General features: G+C 35.8%; 1 protein-coding gene across 1 annotated transcript; it reads right to left on the minus strand.

Moving 5' to 3' along the window:
- Window positions 1–5,551: 5,551 nt before the first annotated feature.
- chaf1b (chromatin assembly factor 1, subunit B) lies at window positions 5,552–14,778 on the minus strand. Its single transcript, XM_048193804.1, has 14 exons — window positions 14,629–14,778; window positions 13,887–14,020; window positions 13,652–13,784; window positions 13,444–13,564; window positions 13,031–13,134; window positions 12,571–12,667; window positions 12,333–12,417; window positions 9,463–9,556; window positions 9,148–9,217; window positions 8,587–8,678; window positions 8,348–8,507; window positions 7,199–7,738; window positions 6,432–6,511; window positions 5,552–6,127 (listed from the first exon to the last, which is right to left on the minus strand). The coding sequence occupies exons 2-14, from the start codon at window positions 14,010–14,012 to the stop codon at window positions 5,988–5,990; spliced, it is 1,842 nt and encodes a 613-aa protein (XP_048049761.1). The 5' UTR covers window positions 14,013–14,020; window positions 14,629–14,778; the 3' UTR covers window positions 5,552–5,987.
- Between the last annotated feature and the right edge of the window lie 781 nt (window positions 14,779–15,559).

Raw genomic sequence — 15,559 nt, forward strand, 5'->3', positions numbered from 1 at the left:
ACTCCATTTCATGTTATAAGTTAAACAGATGTTCTATTAAACTTAGCCTTGTCAACATTTTGGAAATCGTTTTTGTGTTCATTGAGATATTGTTTAAAATGTTACTTTTCAAAGGGGGTGTACTCATTTACGCTGAGCAGTGTATATATATATATATATATATATATATATATATATATATATATATATATATATATATATATATATACAACCCCATTTCCAGAAGAGCTGAGACATTTGGTAAAATCCAATCTAATCATGAATCTGTAGTTTGTTAATTCTCTTAAACCTTTAAAATATTTCCAATGTTTTCACTGACCAACTTAAGTGTATTTTGTAAATGTAAACAAATTTTGATTTTGATGGATGCAACACACTTTACCACTGTGTCACAACACCTTTCCTTTTAATTACACTTTTTAATTGTTTGGGAATTGAGGATACTAATTGTAGCAGTTTATCAAGTGGAATTTTTGCCAAATCTCTGAGGTGTAAAAAGTACTCAAAAATGTTACTCAAGTGAAAGTACAAGTACTGAGTGAAATTTTTACTCAATTAAAAGTAAAAGTATCTGGCCAGAATCATACTTGAGTAAAAGTAAAAAAGTACTACATTAAAATTGTACTTGAGTATTAAAAAAGTAAAAGTAACAGCAAGAATGAAAACTAGAGATTCTTGTTTAAGCTTTCAATCTCTAAAAACATGAAGTGAAAGAGCCACATACAAAGTTTTATCCTCCTTTAGAACTGTTTGTGTTTAATTGTATTTAATTATCAAACTATAAGACTACTACCTAATGCCAGTATGCAACATGCTACTCAAAGTTGCAAAATCTCGGATTTAACTTAAGCAGAAGCTGATTTTCAAAATTGTGAGTGTCAAGCCTAGCTCTTTTGGGGCTAAAAATCAATCCTGCAGTGCCCGAAACACAGGCCAGATATCCATCCAACTCTTTGCTGGCTTCATGTGTTGTCTGTTTAAAAGAAGTGAAAAAAATCTTCATCATCAGATGAACTGTTGGCCACAGGTGCTCTTGATTCTGTGGCTGATTTTTGACTTCCTCCATTTTCTTCCACTGACTGTTATAATTTCCAGGTCAACAAAGGCCCTGTCCCAAATGGCGCACTTCATGTGGACTTTCGGTCTCGTGGACTTCAATTGCACGTGCTCGCCGAGTCTACGACCGTAGACACCCGTAGGCTGTCCCATTCAGCATTTTAAAGGTGCCCTTGATTCAAAAATTGAATTTATCTTGGCATAGTTAAATAACAAGAGTTCAGTACATGGAAATGACATACAGTGAGTCTCAAACTCCATTGTTTCCTCCTTCTTATATAAATCTCATTTGTTTAAAAGACCTCCGAAGAACAGGCGAATCTCAACATAATACCGACTGTTACGTAACAGTCGGGGTGTACGCCCCCAATATTTGCATATGCCAGCCCACGTTTCCAACATTATAAAAGGCATTAGACAAGGGTAGGCATTAACGTCTGGAGCAGCACAGCCGAATCATAAGATTAGGTGAGCAAGCAATAACAACAGCGAAAAATGGCAGATGGAGCAATAATAACTGACATGATTCATGATAACATGATATTTTTAGTGATATTTGTAAATTGTCTTTCTAAATGTTTCGTTAGCATGTTGCTAATGTACTGTTAAATGTGGTTAAAGTTACCATCGTTCCTTACTGTATTCACGGAGACAAGAGCCGTCGCTATTTTCATTTTTAAACACTTGCAGTCTGTATAATTCATAAACACAACTTCATTCTTTATAAATCTCTCCAACAGTGTAGCATTAGCCGTTAGCCACGGAGAACAGCCTCAAACTCATTCAGAATCAAATGTAAACATTCAAATTAACACTGTACTGCGATTAGACATGCTGCATGACAAACACTTTGTAAAGATCCATTTTGAGGATTATATTAGCTGTTTGAACTTTTTTATGTTGTTTAAGGCGAGCTCCGTGGGCGGGGAGCACAAGCAATTAAAGGGCCAGCAGCCCTGAATTGGCTCAAAATATGATTTCTCTGCATGGCAAGCCATCTCGCAAACACAATGGTAAAAACAACAACAACAACAATAGGCAGCATATTCCCCGAACCTGCAGCTCCTGTCAAAAAACAACCAGACCGTTATTTCCGGCCTGATGATCGAGTCTGTCCCAAAAATACCTCTCAATGCGCCCTCGTGGACTCGCGCCAAGGGCCCTATAGATCTGCACTACATGACGTCACCAAAGTGTGGACTCTGAGGAAGTCCGCAAGTCCGGAGTGTGCCATTTGGGACAGGGCCAAAGAGTATAGAACCCAAGAGGCAACACTCTGATACTTTTTAGGCAACAGTCACTAGATGGCACTCCGGTAGCGTGGCCGCCATTATGGGGTGAAAATACTAACTGGAGCATTGAATCCTTCACATCTTACGCACCCAAAATCGGCGAATTTCACAGCCAAATCAGAAGCACAGTAGAACAGTTTTTTAAATTAAGTCACCAGTAAATTGTATGGCTCCTACAGTAAAGGTTGTATTGTCTTATATATGTTTTATTTTACCAGTTGTGGAATACAACCATTCAACCATCTGGGGTAACGTAGTTAGCCTACTTTATTGAGTATTTCCATTTTATGAAACTTTACACATTTATTAATAGTAAATTAATAATTAATACATTTAAGATCATCATGTTTTCAGTGAACAATATATTTCAGACCTAGTGGAGTAATAGTAATAATATCTAGGTCTGAATTGAAATAAGCTATATTGTACGTTTTAATGGATCACTCTACAAACATAATGATCTTATAATACATGATGCATTGCTGTGTCCGTTATTGCATAATTCCCACTTTTGGACACTTTTGCTTCAATGGACATTAGACAACACTGCAAAATCAAGCTGTTATATTCATATATTTATTGTCCAACATTCCCAATTTTTCTGATGCATGTCATAATTTAATTTCATATGTCGGTATTAATTCAGTGTTTATAAGTCTAATACTAATACTAGATCTTTTAAAGAGTTTTAACCCAAACTGACTGAGTAAAAAGTTTTTGTGAAAAAAGTTTTTTTTTTTTTTTTAACAAAGCAGCTGATAATGCCATAGAAACTAGTGGACTGCCAAGTCGCCTTCACCCCAAAATGGCGGAAATGCAAGGCTGCTGCTGGCGCAGGTGTTGCAGTGGAACATTCTGTTGAGTGTCGCTTCTTGTTAGTGTATATTCTTTGAGGTCAAGGTGCTGTGCATTGTGGTAATTGATGTGACATGACGTCACTTCCAAAGGACCAATGAACATGTCTGACCAATTTCATGGAATGTGAAAATGAATCTCATTGAATAAATAACCTTTAAATTAAACTGGTCATCAGCGCAATTCAATTGGTTTGGTAATAGCAAAGGAAAATAGCAAAGGAAAATGAAGTGATCTCCAAAAAATAAGTACTTTTTGACTGTAAATAAAATTGTAATGAGTAAAAAGTACTCTTTTTTTCTCAAAAAATGTAATCAAGTAAAAGTAAAAGTATTGATTTTTAAATGTACTCAAGTAAAGTAAAAATACCCAAAAATAATACTTAAGTACAGTAATCAAGTAAAATTACTCAAGTACTTTACACCTCTGCCTGATACAAGTCGGCTGCTCAACAGTCTTTGGTCATCGTTGTCTGATTCTCCTTTTCATGATGGGCCATACATTTTCAATAAGAGACAGATCTAGACTGCAGGCAGGCAGTCAAGCACATCCTCTAGTCTATGATGTAGAGTGTCTGCAAAACCTGTTTTAGCATGTGCAGAATGAGGCCTGCAATGTCTTGCTTCCCAGGAAAGATGTCATCTTGATGGCAGTGTCTCATTGAGAAATTGTTTTACAATTCTCTCATTATATTTGGCATAAAAGTGGTGAGCCAATACTCATCTTAGCTTGCAAAGACTGAGATGCTCCTTTTATACCCAAACACGATACCCTCACCTATTACCAGTTCACCTGCTTATTGTAGACACTTTTATGTCAAAACACTTTTATTTTGCCTCTGTCCCAACATTTTTGGAGTGTGTTGCATGCATCAAAATCGTAATTTGTTTATATTTATAAAATACACTTAATTTAGTCAGTGGAAACATTGAAAACATTTTCTTTGTACTTTTGTCAGTTACATAAAGATTAAAGAGAAATAACAAATCACAAATTCTTGATTTTATTGCATTTCACAAAATGTCCCAACTTTTCTGGAAATCGGGTTGTATATATATATATACACACTCATCAGCAACAACAATAAAACCACTTTCCTAATATCATATAGGCCCCCTTGTGTGATGGACTCTACAAACTACAAAACCTCTGAACATGTCCTGTGGTGTCTGACATTAACAGCAGATCCTTGGATCCATGGATTCAATTTGTTGGTCCATCACATCAAATCTCATAGACAGTCAACTGAATTGAGATCTGGGGAATTTGGAGGCCAAGGCAACACCTTGAACTCTCTGTCATGTTCCTCAAACCAATCCTGAACAATTTTGCAATGTGGCAGAGTACATTATCATGCTGAAAGAGGCCACTGCCAATTAAAGGTGTACATGGTTTTTTAGTTAGGTGGTGTGTTTCCAAATAACATCCACATGAATGGCAGAGGTGTCAAGTAACGAAGTGCAAATATTTTGTTACCTTACTTAAGTAGAAATTTTGGGTATTTATACTTTACTGGAGTAATTATTTTTCAGCCGACTTTTTACTTCTACTCCTTACATTTTCACGCAATTATCTGTAGTTTCTACTCCTTACATTTTAAAAATAGCCTTGCTACTACTATTTCATTTCGGCTTGTCATCGTTCAAAAAAAAAAAAAAAAAAATGCAGATAAATCACGCCATCCGGATAGAGTGAATTTGATTGTGGTTGGATGAGAAGTATTGTGGCGTGGCCTAAGCTTTTGTCCTTAATGGAATTTTTTTTCCTTACATTACTTTTACTTTTATACTTTAAGCAGTTTTGAAACCAGTACTTTTACTTTAGTAAAAAGCTTGAGTTGATACTTCAACTTCTACAGAAGTCTTTTTAAACCCTAGTATCTATACTTCTACCTGAGCAATGAATGTGAATACTTTTAACACCAGTGCCCACCCCTTGACATATTCAAAGTTAGTAATTTAAGAAACTGACCTGTTCTTTTAACTTAAAGGCATGACTTGGCTAACTCAATATTTAACATCCATGTATGTGTAGTACAAAATTAAAATCTAAGGACCTACTAACTTAATTTGGGAGCTTAACTCAAACAATTGATGCAACTTCTCCATATCAGAGTTCTGCTAAATTATCAGGATTTACAGTGTGAAAGTGTTTGTACTTGTGATACTGAACTCAAGTTCATATACTTCCCTTAACACAGAGCTTGTTACTGTTAAAGATCAAATTTAACTTATATAATAATACCTTAAATATAATACAAACTTTGATGGCATTTGTCATTATAATATGTTATAAAAATGAGTTTTAAAGGCTGAATGTAACAAAATTCTAAATCAAAAACCACATGATCCAGGCAAGTCATTTAGTAAGACTAAAGACAAAATACTCAAGCAAATCTTTACAAAACATGTCAATTTCATCTAAACATTCTGTATTTCAAAGACATTAACTTCCACATTCTTAAGAATTCTTTATGAAGAAACTTCAAACAGATGGTCCAACAGTAAAACATTCCTGTCCAATAAAAAAAAGAAATTTAAGCCAGCAGGGAGAATGTTGTTTTTAAGAATAATTAAATGCATTTTTTTCTCTTCAAGAACATACACGCTTATTCATGGAAAATAGAAAAATCACTGAAAATGAAGTGAAGATGAGTTTCAGAAAGTCCATAACTAACTTCATGTCCATGAGAGATCAAGTGTTTTAAGTTATTGGTTTATGAGTATATTTCATTTCTGAGGATGTGAGTGCTAATAAAGAGGCACAAAGAACCATGTTCAGTGCCTATGGTTCCAGGGGTGTGATGCTGGGTTCTGTGCCCTCTTTGTGCTCACTGCTCTGGGCAGAACCGTTGAGAACATCAGTCTTGGACCTCTTGGATTCAGGAGGTTTGCACGCTGGGTCACTGGGAGGAGATGGTCTCTCTGTAATAAATTATAAACAACAAGGAAGATATAACACAAAACAACATATAATTAATTTGCATACTTCTTACACACACACGCGCGCGCGCGCACACACACACACACACACGATAGCAAAATGAGCAAATAAAGTATTTTATAACATCTTATAATATATAAGAAAGAGATAAGGAACATTTAATTCTCTTCTGAAACAGAGAAAAAACAAACACAATTGAAGCAAAGAATTGAACAATTAAGAAAGCCAAACCTATAAAAAGAATAAAAATGACTTAAAAAGCATGCATCAGATGGCTCTACTAACCATGCTTGGCTTTCTCAGTGGAAGATGGGGTGGCAAAGGGAGTGGGGGATCTGGATACAACTGGAGTCAGTGAAATTCGTCTGAAAGAGAAGAAGATATTTGATCTATTGTGAACATTATCTTTACTGGTAAAGTCATGGATTAGGGTGTATCACTAAATCTATAATCCCAAAAGAATTATACATTAAAAGCAAATACATGTAGATTAATAAGAAACAGAATAACAGTGTTAAAATTGGGAAACCGATGATAGACATTTGTTGTGGCATCACAAACTACCATTCTAAAGTTTGGGGTCAGTAAGATTTTCTTGTTTTTGAAAATATATTTGATTGAAAATACAGTAAGACAATAATGTGGAATATTATTACAACTGAAAATAACAGTTTTGTATTTTAATATATTTTAAAATGTCATTTATTCCTCACAGCAAAGCTGAATTTTCTTTGTACTGAATTTCAGCATCATTACTCCAGTCTTCAGTGTCACATGATCCTTGAGAAGTCATTGTAATAATGCTGATTTGGTGCTCAAGAAACATTTATTATCAATGTTGAAAACAGTTGTGCTGCAATAGTAACAACAGCATTCTTAAAATAGAGAGAGAAAAAAAACCTTTTGTAATATTACAAATGTCTTTACTGACACTTTTGATCAATTTCATGTCAATTTCTTAAAACAAAAACCTTACCAAGCCCTAATTTGAAATGGTAGTATGGTTAAAACGCAATGTTACATTAGATAATACCACAGGTATGCCGCCCTACCTAGGAGTGGGTCCTTTTGGAGTTGTGGTACTTTTGGAGTTCAGGGGTCCAAGGGGAGTGCTGGGGGCTGTATGAGGTGTAAGAGGTCCTCTGCTGGATCCAGGGGTAGAGGGAGCAGATTTAGGTGTGCTGGGGGCTGTACTGGCAGCAGCTGCTGGTGATTTGGGGGTGCTGGGTTTACCCCAGCCCTCCAGGGTGTTGAGTGTGATCCTTCTGGGCTGAGGTTTGGTTTTCAGCCCTTGCGGTGTACGTTTCTCTTCTGAACCAGATACGCTGGGAGTCTTTGAGGATGCAAGGCCAGTAGATCCCTCTTTCTCCTTTTCCTGCGCAGCAGGTGTGTTGGCCTGGCGAGGCACCGGGGAAGCAGTCCTGCCATTGGCTGAAGGTCTCTTGCCTTTCTTCTCATTGGTAGAGGATGGGGCCACCATCTCCAGCGGAGGTCGCTCCTTCAACGCGGTGCCGAGTTCCCCCTCTTCAAATGACACGAAGGAACAGTAGCCATCAGTGGAAGACACTGCCAAGAAGGAGCCATCACGAGACCTGTGGAACAATGTGCATAACAGCAAAAGTGTTAGTCAATTGCTATTTTCAAAAAGATTCAAGACTCCTGATGTCTGCATTTTCTATAACTTGAACAATAGCATCAGTTGGTCAACTGCCATAGATTATCATAATAGACAAAGACCATCTCAGAATAGGAGTGTTTCAGGCTACTTTCTTCTGTATGTTATGCATTTGTAACTCTGACCCATGAGAAATAGCAGGTTTTTGGTGGCATTTATCAATTATTGCAAATGTCCCACTCTTCTCCCTATCTATAAAGCAGCAAAAGGCCAGTACTGGAAATTTAAATGAATAAAACCCATAAAAAATAAAATCAAACTATTAAATATATAAAATTATAAATATATTAAAATATAATAATCTGTAATAAATAGCATGTTATATTATTGACAGGGTTATGAATGTAAAGCATTTCTAAAGTTTCAGAAAGACATGCAACTACATTGGAACACATTTTGTGGACAGAAGAATGTTCCCCCTGCTGTCACCACGTAGAACAAGCACAACTTAAGTCAAGTAAAAGCAACACAAGCCCAAAGCATTAACTAGTCTGTACAACATATAATTTATGTATGTGTGTCTTACCAGCTCAGATCACTCAGTGTGTGGTAGTGAATGTTGGACACATATCCGAATGGCAGCGTCTGTTGTGTGTCATAAAAGAAGATAGAGTCTTCTGATGCAACTGCAAACACCAGCCGATATGGCAAATTAAATGTGTTTGACACCGGCTTGAGTGATCCATCTGTAGGACAGAGAAGAAGAGCACTGTCTTTCCGTTGCATGGAACACAAACAATAGTTTTGGAAGAGCATTGTTAGTACCTTCAGTTCTCTTTGTCCTCAGCTCAAAGTACACTGGGCTGCAGCGCACAGCCAGGGTCGCTTTAGATGGACAGGGCAGATGAGCAATGGGCCTGACACAAACAAAGTTATACAAATTAAGTTGACTGTAAGCATTCGAGCAATTTTTAATTCGAGTATTAAATATTGGTTCTCATTTAAAACCAATTCCATTTATTAAAAAATACTGGAAGCATACTTTTTTTAATGCAGTATTTTAAAGATTTTAGATAAGATTTTAGATTAATCTCTTATGCTCAAGGCTGCATTTATTCAAAAACACAGTAAATCAATATTTTGAAACATAATTACAATTTAATATAACTTTTCTATTTTAATACATTTTAAAATACAATTTATTCACAATAAGCCTGTCAACTTTTTGATCAATTTAAAATACTTCCTGAATACAAACTTGAATTTCTTCTAAATAACAATATAAAAAATTTAAAATAAATAAATCTTACACAAACTTCTAAATGGTAGTGTACATGGGATTAATGCATAGCTTTACAACAGAATATACACATTTAGAACACAAACCTCTTCAAGCTTCGTCTGGAGAACACGTATGTGGTGTTTGTGACATTCTCTCCAGCCTCAACACACCCAGCTAAAAATAAATTAATAATAATAATAATAATAATAATAATAAATAATTGTATTTTTTTTTTTTTTTAAACATATCTACACAAGGAATGTACAAATGGACACCGGGCCAAACATACACTGTATAATGTGTAAAAAAAATACATATTAAATAGCATGTTATGATAACTAGTCTTACATACATTACATACACATACACAGTATACACTTGTAAAACATGTAAAAGTGATTTGGTGCAAAAAAAAATACCTGGTGCAAGGAGGAATGACCCATCTGGTGTGAAGGTGAGACGTCTGAAGAATGATCTCATGCTGTCATCATGGAACATTCTGTAGTTTTTCACCTGCACAAAAGTCATTACAACAATTACATTTTTTTTTAACATTTATTTAGTTAAGTGGAAAATATATAAATATAATAAAAAATTGATAATAGTTATAACATAATATTTATTATGTACTGATCGCTTAGAACTGATGCAAGAACTAAGGCACAGCTCCAGACCAACATTTGACAGCAGTAGTGCCGGTGCCACCAAGTTCTACAGATGGTGGCACCAGCACCCGATTTGGTAGCACTTCAGTGATTATAAAAAGAGTGCTCTTTACTTGCCTTGTGTAATTCAGTGCAATTTAAAGCAAGTTTTTTTTTGTTTGGGTTTTTTTTTTTATACATGAGACTGTTTTTTCCTCACTTCATACTTCAGTACAAAAAAATACTTTGTATAATCTTAGACAAAAATTGATTTTTTTTTGATGATTTGATATTTTATAATATATATTTCATAATGTCTAAATATTAATTCAAAAGCAAAACGTGTGGAAAAAATATTAAAGGGGTAGTTCAGCCAAAAATGCCATTGGGTGAAGGTCTCTTGCCTTTGAAAATGATCCCATTGTCCCATGATTATACTCACCCTCAAGCCATCCTAGGTATATATCACTATCTTTAAGACAAACACAATCTGAGTTATTTTAATATATCCAAGCTTTATAATGGTAGTGAAGGGGGCGTGAGATTTTGAAACCCAAAAAAGTGCATCCATCTATCATAAAAGTAATCCATACGGCTCCAGGGGGTTAATAAAGACCTTCTTAAAAGGGGTGATATAATGCAACTTTCACAAGATGTAAAATAAGTCTCTGACGTCCCCAGAGTGTGTATGTGAAGTTTTAGCTCAAAATACCCCACATATTTTTATAGCATGTTAAAGTTGTCACTTTTTGAGGGTGAACAAAAATGCTTAGTTTTTTGTGTGTCCCTTTAAATGCAAATGAGCTGCTGCTCTCAAAAGGGGGTGGAGTTTTAAGAAGATTACAGAGCCAGAGAATATATGCTGCATGAAGATAGAACAGGTATAGTTTAGTTTAATTACGGTTATAACTTGTCATTTTGTCATCTTGCTTTTATGATATGCTATTGCATTTGTGTTTCAGTCCCGAAAAATTCGGGACAGTCCCGAAATCTAAACTGTTGTCCCGAATCCCGAATCTGGCCCTAATTGTCCCGAAAATTATACTAAAGCAAAATCTTGAGTAGGCCAGTTATTGTCTGATAAACATTAAAAACTGTCTGCGGAGGTTGAGTAGTCCTGCAACCAGTCCCCGCCGGCTGCTCATTGGCTGCAGCATCTTTTTTCTAAGTTCTAAAAATATACCATAGGCGGCTAGGCGCGAATTTAGATATGCATGCCCTTTTTGTTTTAAGCCTTGATGAAGAGAGCACAAGTTGCTGCATCCACGAGGAGGACAGTGATGCACGCCTAAAGGAGTGATTGATTGTTCGCGGCACTGTGTACAAAAAAATATTGTTAATTTCGTTATTTTCGTTTAAGCTTATTAGCGTTAGGCTATACAGAAAGGTCTGATTTACGCACTGTTACTTACAACAGTCATTGTTTTTTTTTCTTTTCACAATGACATTTGAGTTCATGATTTTAATGTTGGTCTTTATAATAGTTGGACTATTGATCTTTGAATAAACATATGTTTGGTTCAGGTTTGAAATTCATTATCTTTTATTATAGGCTACGCAGTCTAATATCATAGAAGCCCGTCTAAAGTTAAAAAAGTGCAATCACATTGAACCGCCCCTTTAAGCGAAGTGATGGGTTTTTGTAAGAAAAATATCCATATTTAAAACTTTATTAAAGGCGCTCTAAGCTATTTGACGCGTTTTTAGGCCCAATTTTTTTTTTTGTCACATACCGCAAACATCTCCTCACTATGCGCTAGCTGCCTGTCCCCTGAACACACTGTAAAAAAACGCGGTCTCTGTAGTCGCCACAAGCTCCGAAAACTGCAATAAAAACAAACTGGTGCAGCCTGGACCACTTAACATAATAAACATGCTCCAGCCAATAACCGACAAGCAGCGTCAATACGCAAGCTACTTACATTTTAAATGCGCGTTCATGACTGTTTCAGGAAGCACGGAGGGGAGGGCCAGGAGGAGTAGGAGGGAGGGTCTAGCTAGCCTCTGTTTTGTTTGACAACACTTCGAACGTCAACAGGAAGTTACTCCGCTCAGAATCGCTTAGAGCGCCTTTAACTATAATAACTAGCTTCCAGCAGATGGCCTATTCAAGTCGACTTACGCCAAGAGTAAATTCTGAAGTGACGTATGACGTAGGATGTACGAGTAGCGTAAGCTTAGATGCCTCTCAAACAAATAGGGATGGGCAACAAACTCAAGCTCCTGTTTTGCTCTAACCTCTACGCTTCTGCATTCGTCGATATGTTGACTTGCGTTCTTAGTTTTTCTAGTTTATAAAGATTTATATATGGATATTTGATGGATGGATGCACTTTTTTGGGCTTCAAGATTTCATGCAGAGTAGCACAGATTCTTTCTGCTTTAGTTTAGTTTGCCATTTTATGTTTCTCATTTGGAACAGAAATGGGAGCTCTTATAAGATGGGCAACGTGGTGGTGGCACCAGTGCAACCTCTTGCAAAGTTTAGTCACACGGGGAGGAAGAGGTCGCAAAACGAGATTTGGTTGCAGTCTGGAGCCTGGAAAGGGCAAGGAAGACCCTGTCCACATCAGCCAAAGACAATCTCTTAACAAATATCAGCTTAATAAAACTAAAGGCTGGCTGTAGATCCCAGTGACACTCACCTCTCCATCTGCAGCAGCGGCTGACGTCATCTTACTCACGCTGTAAGCTTTTCTCCTATTGTGAACACTGTACACACGCATCACCCTAAGACACAGAGATTTTACATGCTTTCACTATGCAAAACTATGAAAAACTGTGAAAGGTTTCACTTCAAAATACAAATCACAAGACTCTTGTCTACGGTAATCTGTAATGGCTTAAAATTCATTTGAAAGCCATTAAAATCAACACACAAACCTGTCACAGCTTAATGTGCTGATGTATTGCCCAAGTGGGTCCCATGCTACTCCTTGCACATAACTCTTGTGATCATTAAAAATGCCCATCTTCTGACCTGCAAACAAAACAGGCAATGGATTCAATACATTTACCATTAGGTATTTAGCAAACACTTATCTAAAGCAACTTACAATAGAAGAACAAAGGCAAAACATCACAGAGGCAACAACATAAGTAATATACAATGTCAAGTCTAATAGACACCTAGATTCAGAAGCAAGCTAGAGCAGAGGAGAAATGCAGAGAAGAAAAATTAGGTTTTTATATATATAAAAATATATAATTATATATTTTTATATTATAACTTCAAAACACTTCATAAGTTCTGCTTACTAAAAACTATTACCATTTTACAATACTGTCATAATTTAAAACACATAGAACTATTAACTATTTAGTCCTGCTTCAAGTTTCATACCCTTGTTGATGTCCCACATGATGGCAGTGTTGTCAACAGAGCCAGAAACCATGAAATTTCCATCGCTGGTCCATGAGATATCATATACATCCTCAATGTGTCCCCTAATAAACACAAATGCCAATGAGCTTTGCCATATGTTTCATCAAAAGCAAATAACTTAAAGTTGCAATGAAATAAGAAGTAGCTGCAGATGTTTTTTTCTGTATTGTGATGTATATCTGAGTGAAATTGTTTATAAAAAAAAAGTAAAAAAAAAAAAAAAAAAAAAAAGAGACATTGTTCACAAGATCATCAATGACATGCATTTAGAAAATAGATAATGTGAATTTTCATTTCATGCTGACTCTAAAGTCAAAGATAGACAGACAGGGACATTTTAAGAAAAAAATAAAAAAAGATTAAAATCAGACCTCAGAGTCTTTACCACACTCCAGCTCTCTTTATTGAGCTGAGCATCTTCATCTTCCTGAAAGGTCGGGGTTTGTTCAGGCTCCTTATTGTCATTCAGTTTCCAAAGCAAGATAGCAGCATCTTGAGAAAGCAGATATTTAATTAAACCATTTACAAATGATTTCAGAACTTATCCAAGTAATGATTATCATTTGACTTTAAACTTACCATCGCCTCCAGAAGCCAAGACCTCAGCGGTGGGTGAGAAACGCACTACGTTCACTGCTTTAGTATGTCGTGCCAAGTTAGACAAAAACTCAACGACCGCCTTCCCATCAGGCCCTTTATCCACACGCCACATCTGAAAGAGAGCAGCTCTCATCTTATGGTCTGTAACATGTCACCAGTGTTAACTTCAGAGACACCTGTGAGGTATTAAATCAAGGTAGAGGCTCTCTCTCACCCGTACGGTGGTGTCCACCCCAGCTGTAGCCAGCCGCTGTGTCCTTCCCTCACCGCTCTGCTGGAAATCCAGACTGTACACTGGCTCCTTATTATGCCAGGCAATCTCACATGTTACCACCTTCATCCTGACTCCTGATGGACGATAAAATAACGAGATAAAGATAGTATGATCACACATGAAGATAAAGACACAAGGAATTTGAGAGAAATAACAGAATGTAAAAGAGGATGGCTCGACAGAGAAAACACATATATTGAAAAGCAAAATAGCAAGTCATTTAACAACTTCATAACAATACTTCCCTCCATTTGTACATTCTAAAAGGCTAAACGTGGCTTAATGTACTAAGACTGATATTAAAAGACCAAATTCAGTAAACATCATACTAATAAAGTATAACGTTACTATGTACAGCGTTTTAGAATGTCCCCGTTACTAAATAACCAGTGGGGTTGAATGCAATGCTACATTTCTATAAAGTAAACAACACTAACACTGTAGACATCTGAACATATTTGAAGCATAAATGTTCATAATTCATTAATATATAAAAACCTTGCGAATCATTAATAAACGTTATAGCAAACCGTGAAAAACTAACATTTGTGTAACAAAGTGCAATTAACTTGCAGTACCAAGCTGTACCAACACAACAGTTATTGGATAATGTCAATTATTAACAAATGAATAATTCACAAGACATATATATATATATTTTAGAAAACATTCATCCAGTTACCTCGACAATTAAAGTTGCAAAAGTCTTAACAATTGTTCAACACAGTTGCTTCGTGTGTTCCTCCCGCTTTCACCCAAACATACGCCTTTCCCGCGCAGCGTTCTGAAAACGAGAACTTCCGGTTTCAAGGGTTGCCAAATCCTGCACCAAAAAAAAAAAAAAAAAAACGACGCTGGGCTGTGACATTTTCCACAATCACATGTAAAGTGTATGAATTTGTATGTATCAGTGGTGTGCAGTGATGTTCTGAAATGAGAAGACAAACAATGACCTCTTTTTTTTTTTTTTTTAAGTTAAATGTAAACTCATGTCCATTACTTTTAACATTGTCACATTTTCCTTGTTAAATGAACATTACTTTACATTACATAAAAAAAGAAACCAAATACACTTCAATTTTATATTTTTACATTAACAATGTAATTAATGTTCTACTTATTAAAACCAAGTCAATCTCAAGTTAGTGTTTTAAGCAATTTTACATTTATTCCAAAATAATAACTAAAGGCAGTAACAATTTAACCCTCTATATCAATGAGGAAAATATTATTTGAGGTTTTTCCTGCTTAAAATTGGACACTATAACAATATCAATAAACATTTTCATTAATTTTTTACTTATTTAAAAAAAAAAAGTTAATTTAAAAGTCTAGTTTTATTAAAACAAACTAAAATAGACTATGTTGCCTGGAGGAAACACCGTACCATTGAGGGTTTAACAGTATTTTATTTGTGTATTGATTTTCAGCTGTTATTTTTAATAGTCAACTTATTTCGGATCATCAGTCATGCTCGGTAAACACTGTCACAGACACGAAGATATATCTTTAATTTCACCAAGCTGATTGCTCACTAAAACCCCCGTAGTCATCATGTTTTCAAGTCTTTTCATGTTTGATTTTGATGTGACAAAGCGGTGATATCTAAGTGG

The sequence above is a fragment of the Megalobrama amblycephala genome, linkage group LG6 (assembly GCF_018812025.1).
Source record: "Megalobrama amblycephala isolate DHTTF-2021 linkage group LG6, ASM1881202v1, whole genome shotgun sequence".
In the NCBI taxonomy this organism is placed as follows: domain Eukaryota; kingdom Metazoa; phylum Chordata; class Actinopteri; order Cypriniformes; family Xenocyprididae; genus Megalobrama; species Megalobrama amblycephala.

Coding starts and splice junctions, on each gene's coding strand:
- chaf1b (XM_048193804.1), bottom strand. CDS start 14,012: ATGAAGGTGGTAACATGTGAGATTGCCTGGCATAATAAGGAGCCAGTG. Junction 13,565..13,651: donor CTTGGCTTCTGGAGGCGATG/GTAAGTTTAAAG, acceptor TGCTTTCTCAAG/ATGCTGCTATCTTGCTTTGG. Junction 12,418..12,570: donor AGCACATTAAGCTGTGACAG/GTTTGTGTGTTG, acceptor TCTGTGTCTTAG/GGTGATGCGTGTGTACAGTG.